The sequence below is a fragment of the Triticum aestivum genome, chromosome 4D, assembly GCF_018294505.1.
Source record: "Triticum aestivum cultivar Chinese Spring chromosome 4D, IWGSC CS RefSeq v2.1, whole genome shotgun sequence".
In the NCBI taxonomy this organism is placed as follows: domain Eukaryota; kingdom Viridiplantae; phylum Streptophyta; class Magnoliopsida; order Poales; family Poaceae; genus Triticum; species Triticum aestivum.
The window spans coordinates 135,334,357-135,357,796 of NC_057805.1; the positions used below are offsets into that span (position 1 = coordinate 135,334,357).

The 23,440-nt window shown below is 44.1% G+C and overlaps 1 protein-coding gene and 1 pseudogene across 1 annotated transcript; one reads left to right on the plus strand and one right to left on the minus strand.

Moving 5' to 3' along the window:
- Window positions 1-11,250: 11,250 nt before the first annotated feature.
- LOC123096775 (uncharacterized) lies at window positions 11,251-20,437 on the minus strand (annotated as a pseudogene).
- Window positions 20,438-20,870: 433 nt separating this feature from the next.
- Window positions 20,871-21,621, plus strand: LOC123099800 (NADH-ubiquinone oxidoreductase chain 6-like). Its single transcript, XM_044521887.1, has one exon. The coding sequence runs from the start codon at window positions 21,013-21,015 to the stop codon at window positions 21,604-21,606; it is 594 nt and encodes a 197-aa protein (XP_044377822.1). The 5' UTR covers window positions 20,871-21,012; the 3' UTR covers window positions 21,607-21,621.
- The last annotated feature ends 1,819 nt before the right edge of the window (window positions 21,622-23,440 follow it).

Here is a 23,440-nt window from a genome sequence, read left to right on the forward strand (position 1 = left end):
AGAGTCGTCATTGGTGGAGTAGGATGCAGCCTTGCGAAATTGACCATCCAATGGACGAATGCCTTCATCAATAACAGCAGAAGCCTTGGCCTTGTCATCAGCTGAGGAAAATGTCCGTTTGAGGACTTCAATCGGGGGAAAGTAGCTGCAATCGTTCAGTGTATCAACTTTGTAGTTGAGTGAAGACCTTGTTCTAATGAATCTCATAATCCACGGAGCATAAGGCTTCAACTCAAATGGTGACATTGCGACATTGGCCAGAGTCCTTATGAAGAAATCATGGAAGTTGACGGGAACGCCATGCATGATATTGAAAAGCATATTCTTCATGATGCCAACGGCTTCTTCTTCATTCGGGTCGTGGCCCTTGATAGGACTCAACGTCTTCGTCATAATGCGATAGACAGTCCGAGGCACATATAGTAATTCCTTCACGAGGAATTTTGTTCTTGGGGCCAGACCTGGCTTCAATGGCTTCATCAGCACTTGCATATAGTGATCTGTAAGCTCAGGCTCACTGTAGACACAAGGAGTAGCTTCATGGGGAGGACTGAGAGGCAAAGCACGAAGCAATTCAGTAGCTGGTGCCTTATAGTGAGTGTTTTCAGACATCCAGTCCAGCACCCAGGAGTTCACATCTTTAGAGTCTCCGGTGATGTGCAGCGTTGCATAAAATTGAAGAATGAGTTCTTCATTCCAATAACAGATATCAGTGCAGAAATTTAACAGTCCAGTGTCGTGAAGAACACTGAGGACTAGCATGAAGCACGACAGAGATTCCATATCCACGTGAGGAATGTGCTCATGATCGAAGACTTTGTCTTTGTTGAACAGTACTGAGGAATAGAAATTTGCCTGGCTGGCAGTCCAGAAACGCCTCTTCCTTATGCGAGCAGAGTCATAGGGGTTGTAATCTGTGAAGAATACATGCTCGCCGAAGAAATCATCAGTCTTGAATTTTTGCTTCCTTGAGAATGGATCCTTTGGCTTGGGTTGAGGAGTGTCAGTCAATTGCATCACAACCTCAGGAATCACAATCTCAGGTTCTTCAGGCTGAGGAATTTCTGGTTCCTCTTTAGTGGCAGTCTATGTCTTCAATGATTCAGCAGCAGCAGTTTCTTCAGCACTAGTGGCTGGAAATTCTTCATGTACAGATGGAGTGGGGTGAGTTTCTTTAGAGCCCAATGGAACAGTATGTGCTGGGGACTGAGGGATTTGTTGCAATGGCGTGAACAGAGGAGAGTTGGGATGCTGACTATCCCAAAAGACATCATTCATCAATGGAGTAGCACTCCCAATGTCCACGTCAGAATTTTGTTCATCCAATTCCTCAACGCCGGCCTCTTCAGCAGTGAACTGAGGCATGAGTGAGGAGACAATTGGAGTTGAAGGGATTGCGTCCGCTTCAATTTCTTCATCCATCTGCTCTGAGGAAGCAGCAGAGGGAATGTCTTCATCAGATCCGCTAGGGATCACATATTCTTCATCGAAAGGTACAAGTTCCTTTGATGGCATACTGAAACAGGAACAACATCGATTGGATTTTCAAATGAGCTGGTCAATTTCTTCATCTTCTTCGGAGCTGAAGAATCTGATGAAGCTAATGCTTTCCTTTTCCTCACCGATGCACGCTCTGCAGCCTTGGTCTTCTTCACATCTGATGCAGATGGAAGGATCGGAGTTGGGGTAGGCGCAGGAGGAGCAGAGGAATTTGGTTGAATTTCTTCAGGCACAACTGATGCAGTTGCCCTGACTACTTCATTTTCTTCACGCGCACCACTAGTGGATGCCCTGGTAATTTCTTCAGTGGCTAGAATGCAGTCATCAGCCCTGGAACTCACATTTTCTTTAGCAGCCTGATTTTCATCAGCGGTGCTGGCGTGCTCTTCTGTTGGCTGAGCAGATGCTTCGACTTGAGGAATTTCTGGTTGCGATGGAGCTGCAACCTTTGAAGTGAATTTCTCAGTCAGTTTTACAAACCTGACCTTGGCTCCTTGACAATCAGCATAGTAAGCATTGAAGTCATCGCTGAGGCCTTTGATTTCAGCCTGGATCTTCACTAGTTCTTCAGTTGTCATAGAGACAATGTTTTTCTTCAGGAAGCACTCCTTCCTGTACTGAGCTTTCTTCAGCTGCCTTGCCTTCTCAAATTTCCATTTTTCTTCTTCAATGAAGGCAGTCAGAATATGACTTTGACCAGGAGTGAGGTTCATCTCCGGCAAAGGAGTGTTGGGATCCTTGTGCCAGAGATCGATGTAGCCTAGGAACAGCTTCATATCCAAAAGCAGTGGCACATTGCTTCCTTTGGCTGTAGCGGCCTTGACTTGTCTGTCTCTGATGATTTGAGCTAGTTCATCATCATCAGCTTCATCATCATCAGAGGGCACTTGGAATGCAACCTGCTTCTTGTGAGGACTTGGTCGAGGACCTCGTCCAGCAGCAGACTTTTTCTTCAGCAGAGTGGGGCCAGCTGAGGAACTTGGAGCAGCTGAGGAACTTGCAGATGCTCCGGAGGCAATAGATATGCCAGCAGTCCTTTGGCACGTGGCGAGATGTACATGTGCTGAGGATTTGGTCAGAGCAGCCGAAAACTTTGGCGGAGGAGCTGAGGACTTGGGAGGAGCAGGAGCAGTTTGAGGAGTTGGCCTTGAGGGCTTTGAGGAATCTGGCCGTGAGGGCATTGCTGAGGAACTTGGCCGTGAGGGCATTGAAGGTGAAGCACTTGGCTTATGCGCAGGCTTCTTTGCCATGACCTTCTTCGGCTTGACAACAGAGGCCTCAGCAGTGGCAGCAGCAGCAGCAGAGTCCTCATTGAATTTCCTCACTGCTTCTCTTGCTTGTCTGGCCAACTTGGCCTCGCGCTTGGCCCATTCATTAGGATAATCCTCACCGCGCTTGAGGCTGGTGGGATCCGCTTCTTGGCCAGGTGCCAATGGAGGTCTTGGGCATGGAGGATTGAGAGCGAATTTCTTCATGTATTTGGGAGTAACATACCTGTACTCCCTCCACTCTCTTGCCCATCTCCTCTCTATCCTTGGGATGCGCACCTTGCGCTGAGTTTTGTCCTCCTTGCCAAACGTGGCCTCATCAGGAGTGCAATAGTCTTTGTATATGTCATCAGGGATTTCAAAGGCAGTGTTGACCTCAGGCCTCTTTCCTCCCTTCTGTGGCTTCTTTCCATCAGCCATTTTCTTCATATGAGGAATTTGAACAATGGAATTCTCTGAAGATGTATGCAACTTTTCTTTGAGGAACGCTGCAAATGAGTTAAGTTGATGAGAACCTAGTGATTCAGCAGCTGACATGAGTACCTGTGAACAGAGTATAGTTGCGAGGAATTTGGAGAGGTCATATGCGTTCTCAGAGGTTTTTCAAAAAGAACAAGTTTGAGGAATTTTACCAGATGAGTCTTGAAGAATTTCACTAAGCATTCTTTGTCTTAGGTTCCAGAGTTGTACAGATCAGAAATCCACACAATTGAGGAATCTTGAAGATAAATATAGCTTAGAGAAATGAATCAAGAACAGATGACATGTGAGGTGTTTTAGTGTGTGAAGAATTTGAAGAATAAACACCTTTGAAGATTTTGTAGAAATCATGTGAATCAAAGAGTTTAGTAAAAGTAACTTTTAATTACCCTGGATGAAGAACACAACGAATTGAGAGGTGTAGATGTGAAGTTCGTCAGTTCAGATCTTCCACGCCCTAACTTGGCTGAGGAAGACAACTACGGCGGTGGCGGAGGGAAGAAATCTGCGGCCGACGCGAGTATGGCGGCGACGAGGTCGAGGCAGTGAAGCTCTTCCTCACCGGCGACGATGAAGTAGCAGCGGCGCTAGGGTTTGAGAAGCTCGAGTTGGAGTGAGGTCGAGTGGAGTAAAGGAGAAGTGAGGAAGGGGAGGGGTATTTATAGCCACGGTGAAAAACTTTTCGCCCGAAGAATTTGGACGAACGTGCCCCTGACCCTTCTCATTCGCTTGACATGTGTCACCCACGTATTGAGAAGTGGAGATCGTGTGAGATCGTGGGTGAATAGATAAGTATTTTTGTGGGATGCGGAATGGTTTGAGCGGCAAAGCCGAAAATTTAGATAAGATAAGTTAAAAGTTCCGTTCACAAATTCTTCAGCTGACAAGGACACAGTGAAGATTTTGAACGAGTTTCAAATAGAACGCACATGAAGAATTTGTGAATAGATTGGGTTGAGTATAGCATAGAGGGGGAAGGGTCCGATCACATTCACTTAGCAGAAAAAGCAACTTGAAGAAATAGCAATAAGTGAATGTTTTAGAGGACATAAACTCATATATATATATATACATATATATATATATGTGTATATATATATATAGCCAATGACGAAAAACAACGGAAACAGTGAAGACAATGCAAAGTTGAAGAACATGAACAACTGAGGAATTTCAAAACTGAGGAAAAACTCAAATTGAAGGTTTTCAACTTTGGTGGTGGTGTGACCCATCGTATAAGAATGATGATTTCAGACACCGCGTACAATTGTCGTAGGGCTCTGAGAATCAAATTCCTCGTTAATTTCTTCACACTTAGAGTGTTATTCTTCATTGATTGAAGAAAAACTTTTCTTCATGTGGTGCACATCTAAGTCATCAATTTTTGCATAAGTGTTAGGATGAGTGTCCTTTTCAAAGAACATTCGAAGATTCTAAGATATTTAGCTCACACCGCAACTTTCTAAATCTCTTCTTATCCAAGGGCTTGGTGAATATATCGGCTAGCTGTTCTTCAGTCTTCACATGCTCAATAGAAATTTCACCCTTCAACACATGATCACGAAGAAAATGATGACAAATCTGAATGTGCTTTGTCTTCGAGTGCTGAACTGGGTTGTGAGCAATCTTGATGGCACTCTCATTGTCATGAAAAAGAGGCACATTCTTCACGTTGACGCCATAGTCCTTGAGAGTTTGCTTCATCCACAGTAATTGAGAACAGCAAGAACCAGTAGCAATGTACTCAGCTTTAGTAGTAGACAGTGATACGCAGTCCTATTTCTTCGAGGACCAACAGACTAAAGATCGTCCGAGGAAATGACATGTACCAGATGTTGACTTGCGGTCCACACGATCACCAGCATAGTCAGAGTCAGAATATCCAATGAGATCAAAAGCCGAGCCCTTGGGGTACCATAATCCAAGTGTTGGTGTGTGAGCTAGATAACGAAGAATATGTTTCACAGCCTTATGGTGTGATTCCTTCGGTGTAGCTTGAAATCGGGCACACATGCAGACACTAAGCATAATATCTGGCCTAGATGCACATAAATACAATAAAGAGCCAATCATGGAGTGGTATACCTTTTGATCGAAGTCAATACCATTTTCATCAGTGCATAGATGGCCATTTGTGGGCATAAGAATTTTGACGCCTTTGCAATCTTGCATGCCGAATTTCCTCAGTACATCCTTGAGGTATTTCTCCTCAGATATGAGTATGCCATTGCGTTGTTGATGAATTTGAAGACCTAAGAAGAATTTCAATTCTCCCATCATAGACATTTGATATTCTTCACTCATCATATAGGCAAATTCATACTGTAACGTTGGTCAGTACAGCCAAAGATAATATCATCAACATATATTTGGCACACAAATAATTCACCATCATAAGACTTAGTGAAAAGATGTAACGCCCACGATGCAGCTATATCTCCCACGTGTCGAGGCACGACTTAGAGGCATAACCGCATTGTGGTTTTGTCGCAAGAAGGGTCATCTTCACACAATCCCATGTAATGAACAAGAATGGGATAAAGAGCTGGCTTACAATCGCCACTTGACACAATACATAAACAAAACATACATGATTCAGAGTACACACATAGGTCCGACTACGGAACCAAAAGAAAAGAAGACAACCCAACTGCTAGATCCCTGATCGTCCCAACTGGGCTCCACTACTGATCAACATGAAAAGAAACAACACAACAAACAAGATCTTCATCGAGCTCCCACTTGAGCTCAGTTGCGTCACCTGCACTGTCATCGTCGACACCTGCAACTGTTTTGGAAGTATCTGTGAGTCACGAGGACTCAGCAATCTCACACCCGCGAGATCAAGACTATTTAAGCTTATAGGAAAGGATGGGGTAATGAGGTGGAGCTGCAGCAAGCACTAAGCATATAAGGTGGCTTACATACGCAAATGAGAGCGAGAAGAGAAGCAACAGAACGGTCTTAAGGCTAGCAATGATCAAGAAGTGATCCTGAACTCCTACTTACATCAAACATAACCCAGAAATCGTGTTCACTTCCCGGACTCCGCCGAAAAGAAACCATCACGGCTACACACGCGGTTGATCTATTTTAATTAAGTCAAGTGTCAAGTTCTCTACAACCGGATATTAACAAATTCCCATCTGCCACATAACCGCGGGCACGGCTTTCGAAAGATAATACCCTGCAGGGGTGTCCCAACTTAGCCCATTATAAGCTCTCATGGTCAACGAAGGATAAACCTTCTCCCAGGAAGACCCGATCAGTCTCGGAATCCCGGTTTACAAGACATTTCGACAATGGTAAAATAAAACCAGCAAAGCCGCCCGAATGTGCCGACAAATCCCGATAGGAGCTGCACATATCTCATTCTCAGGGCACACCGGATGAACACTACGTACAACTAAAACCAATCCTCGAGTTTCTCCAAGGTGGCGCTGCAAGTGGCTCTATTTTGGACCAGCACTCAGAGGAACACTGGCCCGGGGTTTAAAATAAAGATGACCCTTGAGTCTGCAGAACCCAAGGGAAAAAGGCTTAGGTAGTCAAATGGTAAAACCAAGGTTGGGCCTTGCTGGAGGAGTTTTATTCAAAGCGAACTGTCAAGGGGGTCCCATAAATCACCCAACCGCGTAAGGAACGCAAAATCAAGGAACATAACACCAGTATGACGGAAACTAGGGCGGCAAGAGTAGAACAAAACACCAGGCATAAGGCCGAGCCTTCCACCCTTTACCAAGTATATATATGCATTAATTAAATAAGAGATATTGTAATATCCCAACAATATCCATGTTCCAACATGGAACAAACTTCATCTTCACCTGCAACTAGCAACGCTATAAGAGGGGCTGAGCAAAAGCGGTAACTTAGCCAAACAACGGTTTGCTAGGAAAGGATGGTTAGAGGCTTGACATGATACGATATGGGAGGCATGATATAGCAAGTGGTAGGTAACGCAGCATAGCAATAGAGCGAACAACTAGCAAAGCAAAGATAGAAGTGATTTCGAGGGTATGGTCATCTTGCCTGCAAGGTTCTCAGAGTTGTCGAAAGCTTGATCCTCGTAAGCGTACTCAACAGGTTCCTCGTACATGAACTCGTCTCCCGGCTCTACCCAAAACAAGAACACAAGCGATGGAACCACAATCAATCGCGGGAAATGCACAAGCAACATGATGCAATACATGAATGATATGCGAGATGTGGTATGCGATGCATATGCGTGCTCCGGAAGGAAAAATGATAAACAAGGCAGTAACTTGGCAAACCAAGCATGCCACTGGAAAGATGAGATGATTTCGGTTGAAATCGATATAAAGATCACCGGAAACGGATGCATGGTTTGCAAATGGCAAGCAAAACAAGAATGACACGGATCTACGATTAACAACATGATAGCACTTAGAATGCAACAAGTAACAATGCTACAGCACCCCAACATAGCAACAAAGCATATGACTATAATCTACAGGAGATGCTTGACAAAAGATGAACACTGAGATACGGCTAGTTCACAACATAACAGGTTCAAACAAGCATGGAAAAAGTGCAAAAGATATCAGGTTCACAGACTGAAATTACTGGACATGCCTGAAACAGCATCAGGTAGCAATGTTCGGAGCACGAAATCAACATGCTACATGAACTTAACAAAGCAAAACAAGGCATGGCATTAATATACTAAATGCATATGGCAAAAATCCCTTAATGACCATAAACCAAAAAGGACCAGAAGATATGATGGCAACCATGTAAACATAGCAAGTTTCGTTATCAGGTTCCAGACTTGGCAGAAAGCAGAGCATGGCAGAAACAATAATATGAAGGCATCTTGGTGAGCTTGATGCACTCATCACAAAGAAATACATGACAAAAAAGCATACCTACAGCAAGATGGCATGTTTATGAAGCTATCCATGGCAAGAGCAAATACATAGCATGTATGAAACAACTACAACACCTTCGCAAAATTGAATAACACGTAAACAATCTGCCAGAAATATTTTATAGCAAAAGTAGAGCAAGATTGAGTCATGTCATGGCTCTCCATAATTGCAAAAAAGGGCATGAATGGATAGAACACAACTATATCTACAAAACATCCTTACTTAACATCCTCAAAATAAGCATGGATCTCTCTGTAGACACATGGATATATGGCAACAAAATAACAGCAGTCACAGACTTGGTGAAAATACTAAGTCCCTGAAATCAGAAACATTACGAAGCCCAGTTTGCATGCTTGTGCTAGTCACCACATCGATCACAAAAATACATGGCATAATCCTCTGTAAAGATGGAATGGCATACATCAAAACCCATATAGAGCTCCTACTCATAAGATGCACAGATTAAATGCAACAAAAAAAACAAATCCTCAATTTCTGATAAGTAACAGCAGATGACAGCAACTAGCACTCTTGCATCAGAGATTTGGGCATCAAGATGGACTCAAATGAATATGGTGCACTGGAACAAAATGAAGAGCATTTCGAGGCGAACATTTTGATATATTACACGCATGAAACGGAGCTATATGCAGAGCGTTATGATGCGTCAAAGTATGCAACAGAATGTAAAATATTCGGGACTTAGGGAAAATCGAGAGGGGGAGAAAGTCAACCCTTGGTGTGAGATCTGGATCGGGCCTTGAGCTTGGGCCGCTGGAGTTCGGGGCGCTGGGGGAGAGAAGGCGTTCTGGCGGTGGCCGGAGGGAGAGGGCGAGGAGGAGCGCCGGACATGGAGGGAGGCGCCGGCGCGCGGGGGCGGCGACCGCGGCGGGAGGCTGGTCGATGCGGCGGCGGCGGCGGGCGAGCTCGCCGGCGAGCAGACACCGGCGCGGCAAGGCGATGCGGGAGGCGGCGGTGGCGCGGAGACGGAGGGAGGAGGCGCGCGGGGCGGCGCCCACGGGTCGCGGCGGCGGCGGAATGGGCCCCGCGGGTCCGATCCGGGCCTGGCGGGCCTGGCGCGGTGGAGATGGCGGCGGGGTGACGTGGCGCGACGTGATTCGCCGGGCGCGGCGGCGCAGTTGACGGGCAGACATGTCCGGGCGGGGAGGATTTTGTCCGGTGGCGCGAGGTGGAAGGAGGCTAGGGTTCATCCGCGAAATTTCGGGGGGAGGTGCAAATATATGTAGAGGGAGCTAGGAGACTCCAAATGGAGCACGGTTTTCGCCCACACGATCGTGATCGAACGACCGAGAGCATGGCGGAGACTTAGAGGGGTTTTGGGCTGTTTGAAGGGGGGGTTTGCTGCAACACACAAAAGGACTTTGCGGTTACCCGGTTAACTGTTGGAGCATCAAACGACCTCCAAATGGCACGAAACTTGACAGGTGGTCTACCGGTGGTATACCAAGGCCACTTGACAAGACTCGGTCCATTACGAGAACTTTCAACACCTGCTCATGAAAGGAAAACAAGAGGGGTGCCGGAGGAGGTGGGAGTGCCGGATTGTAAAACGGACAACGGGGAAAATGCTCGGATGCATGAGACGAACACGTATGCGAATGCAATGCACATGATGACATGATATGAGATGCATGACATGAACAAAATGCAAAGCGAAAAACAAAACCCGACCACGAAGGGAATATCATAACACATAGCCGAAAATGGCAAGAGTTGGAGTTACAAATATGGAAAGTTACATCCGGGGTGTTACAACACTCCACCACTATGAGAGTATCTCGTCCCGAGATCTAGGATGGCACCGGAGAAAAACGGAAGAGGAAGAGAAGAACAAAGTTGCTTCTTTGAAAAACGAGTGAAACCATTGAACCTTGAGAGGTCGCAAAGCTTGAAGAAATGACATGACGGAGGTGAACAAAATTTAAAACACTCCTTTCAGTAAGAGGAACAAGGAAGATTACAAGAACCTTGTAGGTTGAAAGACAACCAAAAATGGTTACGATGGACAAGAAGTACATGCAAGCACTCCGGTTGAAATGAGATGTATAAGGAACGATAAAGATCAATTACGACAACGCTCTGGTTAAAACAAGATAGAGAAGGAATACGAGTGATATAATTTGGACAACACTCCAACTGAAAATGGAAGGAATTGAACATGATCTTGACAAGATGAGAGGATACTCGATGAATTTACCAACACACTGCCTCCGTAACTAATGAAAGAATTGCACAAGGGGTAGAAAGATTTCAGACAGCACTCCGGTTGAGAAGGGAGGCAAAACTTGACAGAATGGGAAGAACTTGAAAAGAGGGCACGACACTCTGGTTGGAAATGGATAAGCACGAAAAGAACACGGTCCTCACAAACCGAGAAGATGAGTGAAGAGAGCAACATCACAATGCCTCCGGAAGAAATAAATAATAGAAGATAGATCCTTGGAATAAAGAATGTAGAAGAAAATGACAACTTCTGCCACAAATGAGCTTGAAAAGCATCCTTCCAAGAAGGTAATAACGGAGTAGTTGGGAAATCAACAACGAAAAGAACAAGCTTGTAGTGGCCATGTTGACTCAATTCTCTAATGGGTTTTTGCTACCAGGAGAAGGGAATGGCCATGTTGATGGGGTCTATCTAAATAGAGAGGAACCTACAGGGCTGATTACTCGATCACTCCATTGTGATGACAATCACACCCATATTCTTTCTTATTTCTAAATATAGATAACTGCCATCTCCCGGCATAAGAAGGAGTGACCCTCACGACAGCCCCTATAATAGTAGACAACACGTTTTAAATCAGACTGGATTGAACGAAGAAAGATCTTTCCACACAAGAGTGGAAGGATCCTTTAGAAATAGTTCTTAGCTCCAATCAAGCTTTCTCTGCTGTCTAGGATCGTTAGTGCTATAGTGGAGACACTTTTCTCAAATAAGAATGGTGGTCACATTCCCTTTCTGGTGGTAGTCATTGAGGATCTCAAAAACAGGGATCGCAAAAACGTGTCAATAATGACAACGCTGGGCGGAAAGGCTAAAGAAGAAAAACCTGTAGATTTGAATGCCACTTCCTTTGCTAAGATAGCTAGATTTGGATGTCCATTCCATAAGGTATAGCTGCATCTGACACTGAGTAGAAGTTACTAGCAGGATAGACAGGAAGCTCTGAAGGATGTACAATGCTTGGAGGGACAGAAGTTTCAAGAGAAATGGTCTCTTTTGATGGGCATTTGTAGATGATGGTTGATACTGCAAACAATGCCTTCTTGACAGCTCTAGCATCACCAGTTATCTATTAAGCATAAAGATACATTCAAGATAACAATTAGCGGAATATAAGAAACAAAGAATAGATATTGAATAAATAAAAAAACAGAGCCTCATAACCGTCCTAATAGAGATAATACCACGTTCGTCTTGTTCTTTACGCCGATCCAACTCGTGCTTTTTAGGATGGATTTCACACGGAATCAAGGGAGGTGCGGGATACGACCCATATCACATTCCTGTGCCATAGCTTGCAAAATCAAATAAATCTATCAAAGCTAGGGTGCCAGGCCTATAAGAATCAGAAGAACAATCCACACTAATGTAACCGTAAAGAAATGGCGGCTCTAACATAGATTTTTCTCAATATGTCATGTTGTTGAAAAATCTTGTGGTAGCATGGGATGATCGGCACTTTAGTTTTAGTTATTGATTTACGCATCACGCATTAACTAGTATTTATGGGGCTGGAGACTTTGCTAAAGCATGCACATAAATAGATGAATGAGAGATTACAAGGCAAGGAGATACAGATCTGGGGGTTGACTCGGAACTTGTACATAGGTCAGCTCACTAATGCTTAATAACCAATAAATAGTCAATCAAGAGATATGCACCAGCAAACAACATTATACTGAAATAGTGTATTAGGCGGCAAATGGCACAAAAGAGTTTAGACAATAGATTCTCTACAACAGGTAGGGATCGGGGGTTATACGCTCTTTTCTATATACAAAGTAGGCTTGTGATTGTCCGCATCCATCACTCAATCATGCAATTCAAAGAAATGGTTTACTTATCTTCTTCTAAAGGATGGAATTGCTAGATTGTCAGTAATATCAATTGAGGAAGAAGCTAGTCCCACTTAAATTCGAAAAGAAGACCTCTATTGTGACAGAAGATTCCTCGCCCACAGCATCTCACTTATTGATTGTGACACAGCTCTCTATCTCCACTCATAAGAAGATAGCGTTTCATTCACTCGCTCTAGAAACCATAGGAGCTACTATTCCCAAGTTTATTAAGAATGGGCACTCAATGGATTCAGGCTTCCACCGTTCTAGCTTCTCTTCGTAGTTCACTAGAATGTATCGAGCATGTTTATCCGGATCAGGAGGCTTTACATAAATTGCTACGATTGCCAAGTCGAAAAAGAACTGGGCATGAAAGTGAAAGTGGAAAGAGAAGGGAGCGTGATTTGTTTCAAGAATTGGATGCCCTTGTTAAGGAAATCTAGTATAAAAGGAGAAATTGGGCCTATTTATAACTTTTGGTACCTAACCACCTGAACTGGGAATAATGGCTAAAGATTGAAGGTTCTAAGCCATGTATCAGAGCCGGTTATTTGAGTATCGATGTTGTTGGAGTCTAGCTTCCGACCAATACACTTCACTTCGGAGGACATAACAGCTTAAGAAGAAATCGAGATCAGGCCCGTGGAAAGCACACACACACGCCTGGGGAATGAATCCACTTTTTCATTCTCAATACTAGGGGGGCTTCTCCGATCGATTGCTTTCACTGTTATTCCCCAGATTGGTGAAATGACCTTTCGTCTTGCTTCCGTAAAATAATAAAATGTGCTTTCGCGAGAAGAAGAAAAAAGAAGATAGCTCAGTAAATGGCATTCAAGTAAAGTCGAGAAAGAGGCCTTGCTTTCGCACAGGAAGGAAAGAATTGACTCGGGTAAGTAAGCCCTATTGGGGGATTAAGGGCTCGAGTACGATTAGAGCGCCTTTTTTCCTGCTGCGCAGGCTGACCATTTTAAATAGGGGGAAACAGTAGACTGTAGAAGATGAATATGGCTAGTCTACTGCTACTGTTTGATTGGCAATCCTTAGACTATAGGGATGAAGCAAAGGAGCATAACCTACCTGCAACTATGCTTTAAAGCAAAGAAATCTATCGAAATTCTCATTCCAGTCTGAGGGGATATCTTAAGCTACCGATCCGGGATCTCACTCAAATCCAAACCTAGCACTTTTGTATTTATTGCTTCTCCTTTTAGAAGGTCCGTAGCCAAGTAGAAGAGAAGAAAAGAGATTTCCTTATCTGCATGCCAGCTTTCATTCCTACTTTTGATGAAAGAAAGGTCAGTTGCTGCCGACAAGTCGACTAAACTTTCACAACTGTCACCTATCGTTAAGCACCTTCTAGGCCGCTTCCCAACCTAATGCATTCAAGTCTGCCTTCGGTACTGGTACTTCGGAATCAAGGGTCCAACAAGCGATATCAGGAGTCTTTGGCCGAAGAACTCGCGGATAAGAAGGTTATTCCATAACTATATAAAATCCATAGTCACGCTCAGCATGCGAAAGCTTGTAAAAATGACATCCCCTGCGAAAACCAATAGGATTTGTTGGGCCATCGAACACTAGTTTCTGGTTTCTCAAGACCTTGAGGCAAGGGCAGTTACGCAACATTTTCTCAATATTGAATGTGCATTTTTCCCGCATTTTTTCGATTCCACTTCTGTATCAGAAATTAGTGTCAAGGGATGGAGTTCTTGTTTCATTAACTAAGTCTCGCGTTGTTTGCTTGAGGAAGGGACGGCCGTAGCTAAATTTCCATTGCTAATCTTACATGTTCCCACGAACAATAAAGAAAAGAAGAAAAGGCTATTCCTTAGACACAGAGGTGGGATTAAGGCGTCATGCGGAACTCCAACAACATAGACCAGATGACTTATTTATTGAAAATAGGTTTAGGAGCCTAATCCTGGAGCTGAGCAAGCATTGGCGCGATCCACATCGAGTGGAACTACTATAACTATATCTGTGGAAGGAAGGTGGAACCTTCACCGAATCATAGTTAGGTGGCACCCATTCCGCAGTGGGCCGACGTCACACTGCCGCTTCAATAGCTAGCGGGTAATAATCAGAAAGTGAATCATCAACCACTCATTTAGAAGCCGCTCATGCAACAACATTTAAGTAAATCCTTCCGCCCTTATTTTCTTTAGTCTAGTTGTTGGAGGAAATGCGCCTTGAACACATTACGTATACTAGCTGAGCTTTGTCCCTAATCGTGACTAGTTGTTATTAGTTTCGATCAAATTTCCCCCCAGCCGGCAATGCCTCAACTTCTCAAAATCTAGGAAGCTCTGAAAAAAGTCATCATTATGAAAAGATACTAGCGCTACTAATAAGGGAAGCTACTTTTTTCTAAGAAAGGAATAAAGCAGAAAACTAAAGAAAGAGATCTTAAGTGGGTCCCGCGAGTAGTTTGTCTTGTTTCAGTCCGTACAAGAAGATACTTTCAGGGTTGCCCAAGAAGGGACGGTCCTATCTATTGGTGGTACTAGTTCCGCGGGAGGGGCAGGATTTCGGTGCCGTCAGCATGGGTCCGGCTATCGATCACAAGGGTCTAGATACGGGTCTCGAACGGAAAAGTATGCTACATATTGCTCTGCTCTAGTTCCCTCTGCTTACACCTGGTCAATTCGTTGATCGCCCCTTTTATTTCTGATTTTCAAAAGGGCCCCGCTCTCGTCTCTGCTGACGAAGCCTTTATCTCTGTCTTTGTTATCCTCGTACCTGCTGATATCTTCGACTGATAGAGTCTATGCTATTGGTGAAGCTGGTTCTATCTCAACAACAGGATCTGCAAATGGATTTTCAACTAACAGCCTCTGCTTCAATTTGTGATGAAAGGTCAACTAGTTTTCACCGAATCTTCAATTACGCACCGGTAACTTTTTTCCATTTCCGAGGTCTAGAGGGGAAGATGAAGTACAGCCTAGTTCAGAGAGTCACGATTGAATCCAGGTTAATTCAGCAGCAGCTAGAGCAATACTCCGATATTGATTTGATTCTCCGCTACCCACCAAGGTAGAAGACTGCTTGATCCGCAAAAGAAGTATGCTTTATTTGCTTATAGAACAAAAGTATACGCTTTTTCAGGGAAAGATAGCTGGAATAGGGCATTCAGCAGTTTGAAGAGGTAGCCTTTTTCAGTAGCAGTCTTGTAAGCAACCGCCGTACGTTCAATCTATACTGGCGAGAGTCTTTCCTCTTATAAAGCCTGAGCGCGTTGCATTACTTAATGCCAGCTCTTTATCATACATCTTCTGTAGAACCAATAAATATAATGGGATATGTGTTAGCACATCTTGTTTGTGCTCTGCACCACATTTTTCCTGTATACCGGTAGCTAGCATCCCATCAGTAACCTACGGGCGAGATTTCTTGAGGGGGGCTGGCCATGGTTTTTTAAGCCACCCTTTCATTCACATAAGACCCAAAGCAGAAAAGGTTTGCAATCCATATATTGGAATTTGGTTCCACCGAAGTACAAGGACTAAACTGGTCGACTCCACCGCAGGGTGCGAGATGTTGAGCTTCCTCGACGCCTACTCTGGGTATCAGCAAGTCTATATGGCTGAGGAAGACAAAGAAAAAACTAGTTTTATCGCCCCTTCCTTCTGCAACAAGCGGATGCCCTTCGGTTTGATAAATGTCGGCGCCACATTTAAGTGCCTAATGAGCCTCATCCTCAGGTCTCAGTTGGGTCGTAATGCATAAGTGTACGTTGACGACGCCGTCATCAAAAGCCGCTTGGCAGGGACTCACCCCAAAAACACCTCTTTTTTTGCATCTGCTGAGCAGAACCAATTACCAGATCCTACTTCTAAGCTCTATGCTCTACTTCGGCCTTGCTCTCACTTATGGGTAGGAAGGACAATAAGCAGGAATTCATGTTGGCTAACTATTCTATCAAGGCGGAAGTAGTTTTCATAGGAAAGACGGAAGGTTTTGCGTGTTGGTTGTATCGAATTTCCCTTTCTAATAGCATACACAAATAGATAATAAAGTTACGACGATGATAAGGTAAATGAAAACCTTTGATTTACCTTACGATCAGTTCTGTCTTATCTCTGTGCCTCCTCTAGCCATTTCATAATTGGATATCGTCATTCAAACATGTTATGACAACTGTTTGGTAAGCAGGGATTCGAACCAAACAATAAATACCAACTCTAAGTGTGATGGATAGTACCTGGTGCCTAATTTCATGGTATCTTTCTTGGCGCCTACCACAGGAAAACCCTCCTTCTTTTGGGAGGAAATAAAATGAGTAAAGGTTTCTGCCGACTCCCCTCAAGGAACCACTCACTACTCAACTTGAAACCACGGACCTACCTCCTGCTTTTGACTTTCTTCTTTGTCCCAATTCATATCGAGCATGTCTTTCTCCATATATAGATAGAGAGAATATAGGATAGGGGCGCTCAAAGCAAATAGGAATCTGTATCTAATACTAATAGGTACTAACCGCATTCAAGATTGACTTGAGCTCTTATTTTGGATAGGCAGAAATGCTTACGCCCTAGGGGTTTAAAGGGCCCACTCCCTTTGGTTGACTCATCAGGCTCACCACCTTTTGGAGCTCACCCAACAGTCAGTCTACTTAATCATAATCATAATCAATCCGTTGCTATTGCTATCTATCGCCATACCCACAAGAGGGTAATTTATCCAACTCCCCGTGCGAAAGCAAGTCCCGCGTCAGCAGTGATTCGATTGTTCCTTGAGAGCAGGCTTATGGCATTCCAGGTGAACATAACAATATGAGAGAGAACTCCGTTCGGCTTATAAGTACTCGATTGAACCAATTGTTTTTTCATTTCCCAGTAGGTCACCTTGGGCCAACTGCTGACTTTCTAGAAAGAGACAAGGAAGTCGATTCAACATAAGGGAAAGAAAGCATATTTTAGGTTTACTCCTTCCATGTCTAGTAGGAGTGCGTGCTTCTTATTGCCTTTTGAGCAGTAGTTGTATACATTCCTCACTCAGTCTAATTAATTATCTTTCTCCCTACCCAAATACCAAGGGAGGTTTATGAGTCGTATCCTCCTTACGAGATAGCGGAAGTAGCATTAGCAGGAAAAGTAAGCTCCTTTTCAAGCCTTCTCTTTCGTAACCTTTGATTAGTTCCTAAGATGCCCTTAGCAAGAATGATGCAGGAGCAAGAAAGTCTATTTCCTCCACCTTTCAAGAATCTCGCTATTCAAATATCACAGTATAAAATGCAATCCATAAGTCATGCTGGTCAATCAATGACAATGATAAGCTCTATAAAAAAAGAGTCTATTGCTCTTCGACACGTTTTATATCTACTTCATTCATGCTTTATTGGAGTTATCTGACGCCAAGGAGGAAGGAATAGAGATTAGGATCCTAGCCATGTTCCGTTTGAAGTTCCTAAGAGAGGTTACAAAAGAAAGGGATGCTCAAACCAAGGATTTGGAGTCTTATTAGTGAATCAATCTATAGAAAGGTAGGGGGCATACCTGTGTGAAAATGGAGTGTAAAGCATATTCTAGATATTTCACTTCAAATTTCTTCCTCTTAAAAGAGTCAAGTCTGCAGGGTTCCCTAAATTCCCAAGGAATCAAGTGGGACCGGGAGATCATTGTTCATTTGGTGGTTGGCCCTCCCCCTAATAAGTACATACCAAGAATTGGGCCAGTTAGTTCAAGCGGTACCGAATCACAAAGAACAGTGGAGTTTTCTAATTCATCTATTATTCTATTTTTTGCGTTTCTAGAATAGCGTTGGAGCCGGGACACACATTTCTGCCCGAGTTCCAACAGCAAAACAAATACGTTATCGTGGAAAACGAGTTTCGCCAACACAGAAGAGTTTGTGTGCTTTTTATTTTCACATGAGTTTCACATATGTGATGGTTGGTTGGGAGGGGACGGCAAATGACTCTAGAATCTTTCTGGATACAACCACTGAACCGGAAAACGGCCACTATCGTCACCGAGAAAATACTATCTTGTGGACTCAGGCTCTACGTTTATGCCTTAAGGTCTTTCTCCTTACCATGGGGAGCAGTACCACTTGCGTGATTCTAGAGAAGAAGGCGGTGTCCCGACCACAAGGCGGTTAAATTCCACTGGTGCTTGCTAGCCAGTCAAGAACGACTCGAAGACCGTGGGAAGGTCTTCACGCTACGCCGAAGACGACGATGGCTCCATACCGGGTGGTAATACACAGGTATAGGATTTCCTGTAATGATGTGAAACTGTATATTTCAGAGAAATAGCTCAGTTCGAGAGGAAGGCGGAAACAGTTCTGGTTTTATTAACCTGATTCCTATTCATTTACCGGTAAAGGAAGGAATTCTTATCTATTTCTCGAGGCAATTATACTCATATCGACAATATGAACTGCATGAGAATTAGCATATAGAAAGAAAGCTTTACCGAATACAGGTCTAGTAGGTATAGAGCCGTAAGCATGGTGGGGGTGTCGGTTCTTAGGCAGATGCCCCATTGTTCATGATGTTGCAATGAATCCAGTGGATCATCCTCATGGAGGAGGTGAGGGGCGCACGAAAGGAGGTAGACCTTCGGTGTCACCTTGGGGAAAGCTCACCAAAGCAGTATTTCGGGCAGTAGTAGGGGTGGTGAAACTTTAGATGTCAAATGCCACCAATTTTTCTGCTCAAGTTAGAACGTAGTTTTTCGAAGTGAATTGGCCAGTTCCTTTTAAAAGGAGACTGGTTTATTTTTATAAGAGATTGGCTTCACTTTAGATTTGTTATCGTAATTTCTCTTTTATTTATGGGTTGTTATTTATTATTTCGATTTTTGATAAACGAAACGAATCCAAGCCCGACAAGTAGAATTCCATTCGGTACCTTTGGGGTTTTCTTTTTCCTTCTGGATGACGATGTCACCGCGTCTCCTTATTGTTATTGCGATGGTGACGAGGAACAAAGGGCCGGGGAGATCATCGAAATTACCTCTAGCCCGGAGCCAGAGGGGGTCGTCGACACAACGCCAACCCTGGTGGTGGGGCACTTCGAAGGTCTGGAGACCCTCCTTGAGATTCCCCCTTTACCGGAAATGCCACCTGTAGGTCCTTCCTTAGCTCCAGAAGAAAGGGAGCAAGCCCCCTGGCCTAAACCTCAATCCATCCCAGAGTAGCCGCCGGCTGGACGGCGGCGAACGGGGGGCAAACTCCTCAAAACGAAGTTCTACTGTGTCTTTGGAAGAATTGGAAGAATCGGACTCTAAGTTTAAATTAGGAGTAGATTCTTTAGAGAGGCTCACTTAGAAGGAATAAAGAGAAAAAAGCAACTGCAAGCGTTCGGGGCTTCTCCTTTTGAGACCGCGAAAGCAGAGCTGGTTACGTCCACTAGGGAAAATTCCCAGTTTCGTGTGGGACTGCTTTTGTCTCTGGATGTCAAATGCCCCTTGACGGGCAAACGGGAGGCTCTCGAAAAGACGATAGAGGCCATCTTGAAATGCCAAGGGAAGCCCACAGACTCCCTAGCGTCTCTACTCAACCTAAAATGCGATCTCGAGGACCCCGAAAAACTCGAGACCGCTCTCCGTCCATATTTAGGACGGTTAGGGTGATTTTTTTAGAAATAAAAACCTTCTGTCGATTTATCCACACTTCCATGACTTCTAGAGGAAAGCTAACTGCTTGCTGGCTGGGAGCTGTATGAGCAGTAACGTCCACGTACGGCTCCGTGAGAAGGTGGACGGAAATGGCCTTGTTGTACCTCACTCCCGTCTTCAATGGGGTCTGCTCTTTTTTTAGGAGAGTATGCCAATATGATCTTAATGAGGTGCGGGGCTTTGCATCTGACATTCGTTGGGCTTTCCTCTGCGGGAGCCCGCGTCCCGGCCTTTTTGTGCAATAAACCCCTCCGGCCGAAGACTAGTGATAGGTGGTCCCGCGGAGCTTTCGGAGAAGGGTAGCTTAGTGTGTAAGCACAGCAATGAACCGCGGCGAACCCTCAGACGACCCTTCTAAGATAAGGGGGAGATCCTCAGTAGTGGTGACCCTTTGACTCTTCCACTGACTTATATATGTACCGAATGCTCATACGGGAAAGTGAACTCCTGGGTATGGAACCAGGGGGGTTGCTCCGAGAAAAAAATCCTTTCTTTCTCGTCCACTCTAGGGGGTGCGGACACACCTGCGCGGATTACAGGTGACGGTTACAAGAATGGTGGGGAAGTGAAGAGTACCCGACGACATTCAGGGATGAATGTAGACCCATCGGGCAGGGATAATCATTCTGGTCCTGGGAGAGGTGGCGACACCAGTCTGAGCTGAGGGAAGCCAACCAATTGAGTCACTGAAATGACCGCAGGAGGCGCACCCTAAGCCCAGCTTCTCGGAGCTGCTATTGCGAAATACGGCTTCCTTAATATCCAAATTTCAACAAGGGGGCTGGGCTGCTCGCCTTGACAGAAAGGCGACCGGGCCTAGATTAGATGTTCGCCTTTTTATAGAATAGAAAGAGAAGGTAAAGGGGGGGGGGGGTTTGGAGATTCTTGAAAGAATGCATGGCTTCCTCCTATTCCGCTTCAACAGAAGCCCTTAAAATCCTGCTGCTATGGCAGCAAGGGTTATCCATTTCATAGGCGAGGGTGGGGGAGAAGCAAGCCGAACCTCTGATCGACCCGGACACGTCAAAAATTATCGGCGCCGAGAGAAAGACGAGATTCAGTAAGTAATTCAGTGAGTGCTTTCTTTTATAAGAAGAGCGTCGGCTTGGAAGAAGAAAATGAAATACGAACAACCGCGCTGGTTGTAATAGATCGACTTGAATGCGTCTTCTTGCTCCAGCATTCAAGTTCCATTTCAAGGGAGGACGACGTACCATGATACTTTCTGTTTTGTCGAGCCCTGCTTTGGTCTCTGGTTTGATGGTTGTACGTGCTAAAAATCTGGTACATTCCGTTTTGTTTCCCATCCTAGTCTTTTGTGACACTTCTGGTTTACTTATTTTGTTAGGTCTCGACTTCTCCGCTATGATCTCCCCAGTAGTTCATATAGGAGCTATTGCCGTTTCATTCCTATTTGTGGTTATGATGTTCAATATTCAAATAGCGGAGATTCACGAAGAAGTATTGCGCTATTTACCAGTGAGTGGTATTATTGGACTAATCTTTTGGTGGGAAATGTTCTTCATTTTAGATAATGAAACCATTCCATTACTACCAACCCACAAAAATACGACCTCTCTGAGATATACGGTTTATGCCGGAAAGGTACGAAGTTGGACTAATTTGGAAACATTGGGCAATTTGCTTTATACCTACTATTTCGTCTGGTTTTTGGTTTCTAGTCTGATTTTATTAGTAGCTATGATTGGGGCTATAGTACTTACTATGCATAGGACTACAAAGGTGAAAAGATAGGATGTATTCCAACGAAATGCCTTGGATTCTAGGAGGAATATAATGAACAGGACTATTTCTCCTTTTGGCCATAGCCATAGAAGAAGCTTCTCCTCCAAAGCGGAGGGAGGGGAATCTCAGGATTCCTATGACCCTGCTTATATCGATTTTTTAAGAGCTCGTTTAGGGTTTTTCCCGGGTTTGGTACCAAATCTGGATAAACTCCTTTCGGTTCTTAAACCTGAGAAAATTCTATTTCTGGCTTTTCGCTTCCCGCGGGATGCGAACATGTTTAAATTGCCCCTAAAGAATATCAAAGATATGATTAAAGAAGCAATGGCTAAAGAGGAAGAAAACAGAAACAAGCCTCCGGTGGATGGTTGTGAAGATCGTCGTATGACAGCGGAAGAAAGTCAAAAATTGCTAGAAGCATTTTCTTTCCTATGGGATAAAAAAAGATTTGGAACTATTGAGTGGTGTAGGTATCCATCTTAGCAAATAGAGATACCGAGGCCCACCAACCTACTACTTGTTGGTTTGGTGGGGAAAGAGGAGTGGGTATGAGGGCTTCTTTCACCTTTTTAGGCTAGTTTACATCATTCCACATGATGATTTGGTTGATAGAGTTATATCGATATATCGAAATAAGTACCCCTTTTGTAGTATACTTCCGCAGAGTGAATACGCACTCAATGATGAACCTTCAAAAATGCGTTATGTCGCAATAGGTACTAGTATCATTATAGCAAGTTATTTGACTTCGAATGCAATAATTCCGCTAACAGCCTCTATAATACAATGATAAATAAATGATCAATTCTATTCCACGATGTATTCCTAGTTTGAAAAGAGATGAATGAAGGGCATGATCATTATAAAGTATACCCATTTTTATTTGTCCCAGCTGGGTTCTTATTGAATACCCATAGAGCTCGGATTCCGACGATACGAGCAAAAGCTATGAAAGCATTAGGAAAGGGACACCCGCCTCCATTTTGGATTCGGTATGTTCCATCTTTTACCTTTGGAAAAATAAAGGGATTGGAGCCGCAAATCCTTGTTGAAGAGGATATTGAGCACAAGAGTGAAGAGTGAAGAGTAGAGGGCGCATTGGATGTGCGCTCCCTATGAACGATGTCCCACTAGAAATGGATCTTCGGAAAGAAGAGTGTTTCTCTTGATATTTCTATTCTATTCTATTTCTATAAGTGAATTATTGATCAAGATCAAATGGAGAAAATGCAGATGTGAAACTATGTTCTTTGAACACCTTCTTCCATGCTATTGAAGCTGGCAAACAGGGGAGTGAGTGAAGAGAGAAGCCATGCCTCTTTCGATGTGAGGCAAGCGATGAACGAGTAGATGCTGCCCTTAGACCAATTTTCTCTTTCGGTAGCTGACACCGAGATGGGCTAGGCTAGGAAACCTTATTCGAGACGATAGGGATGGTAAACAAAGCGATGGGGTATATGTACAAATTGGAATACAAATGAAATCATTGCCTATAAAGATGAACCCGTTAGCGTATAGGAACTACAACATATGAAAGTTGGGTGGATACTCCTATTTAATTGGTTTAACCAGAAACAGAGGATAGGATTCGAAAAGTCAACCGGAAACCGAGCCCTAACCTTTAATTGATGATAATTTCAATACCCCTACTACTCGTATGTATTGGCGTGGGTTCGTATGTAAACATTCGTATTGGCTTAGCAGAGCACTTCGTATCCCGCCACAACCGATCCTTTCCTTCCTTCTCACTCAGCTTTTTGACACAACAGTCGTTCCCCCTGTTACACAAAGCTACGTATACAGGGGTAGTTGTTCATCCCTTTTGCTCGTGACATATCCCCTC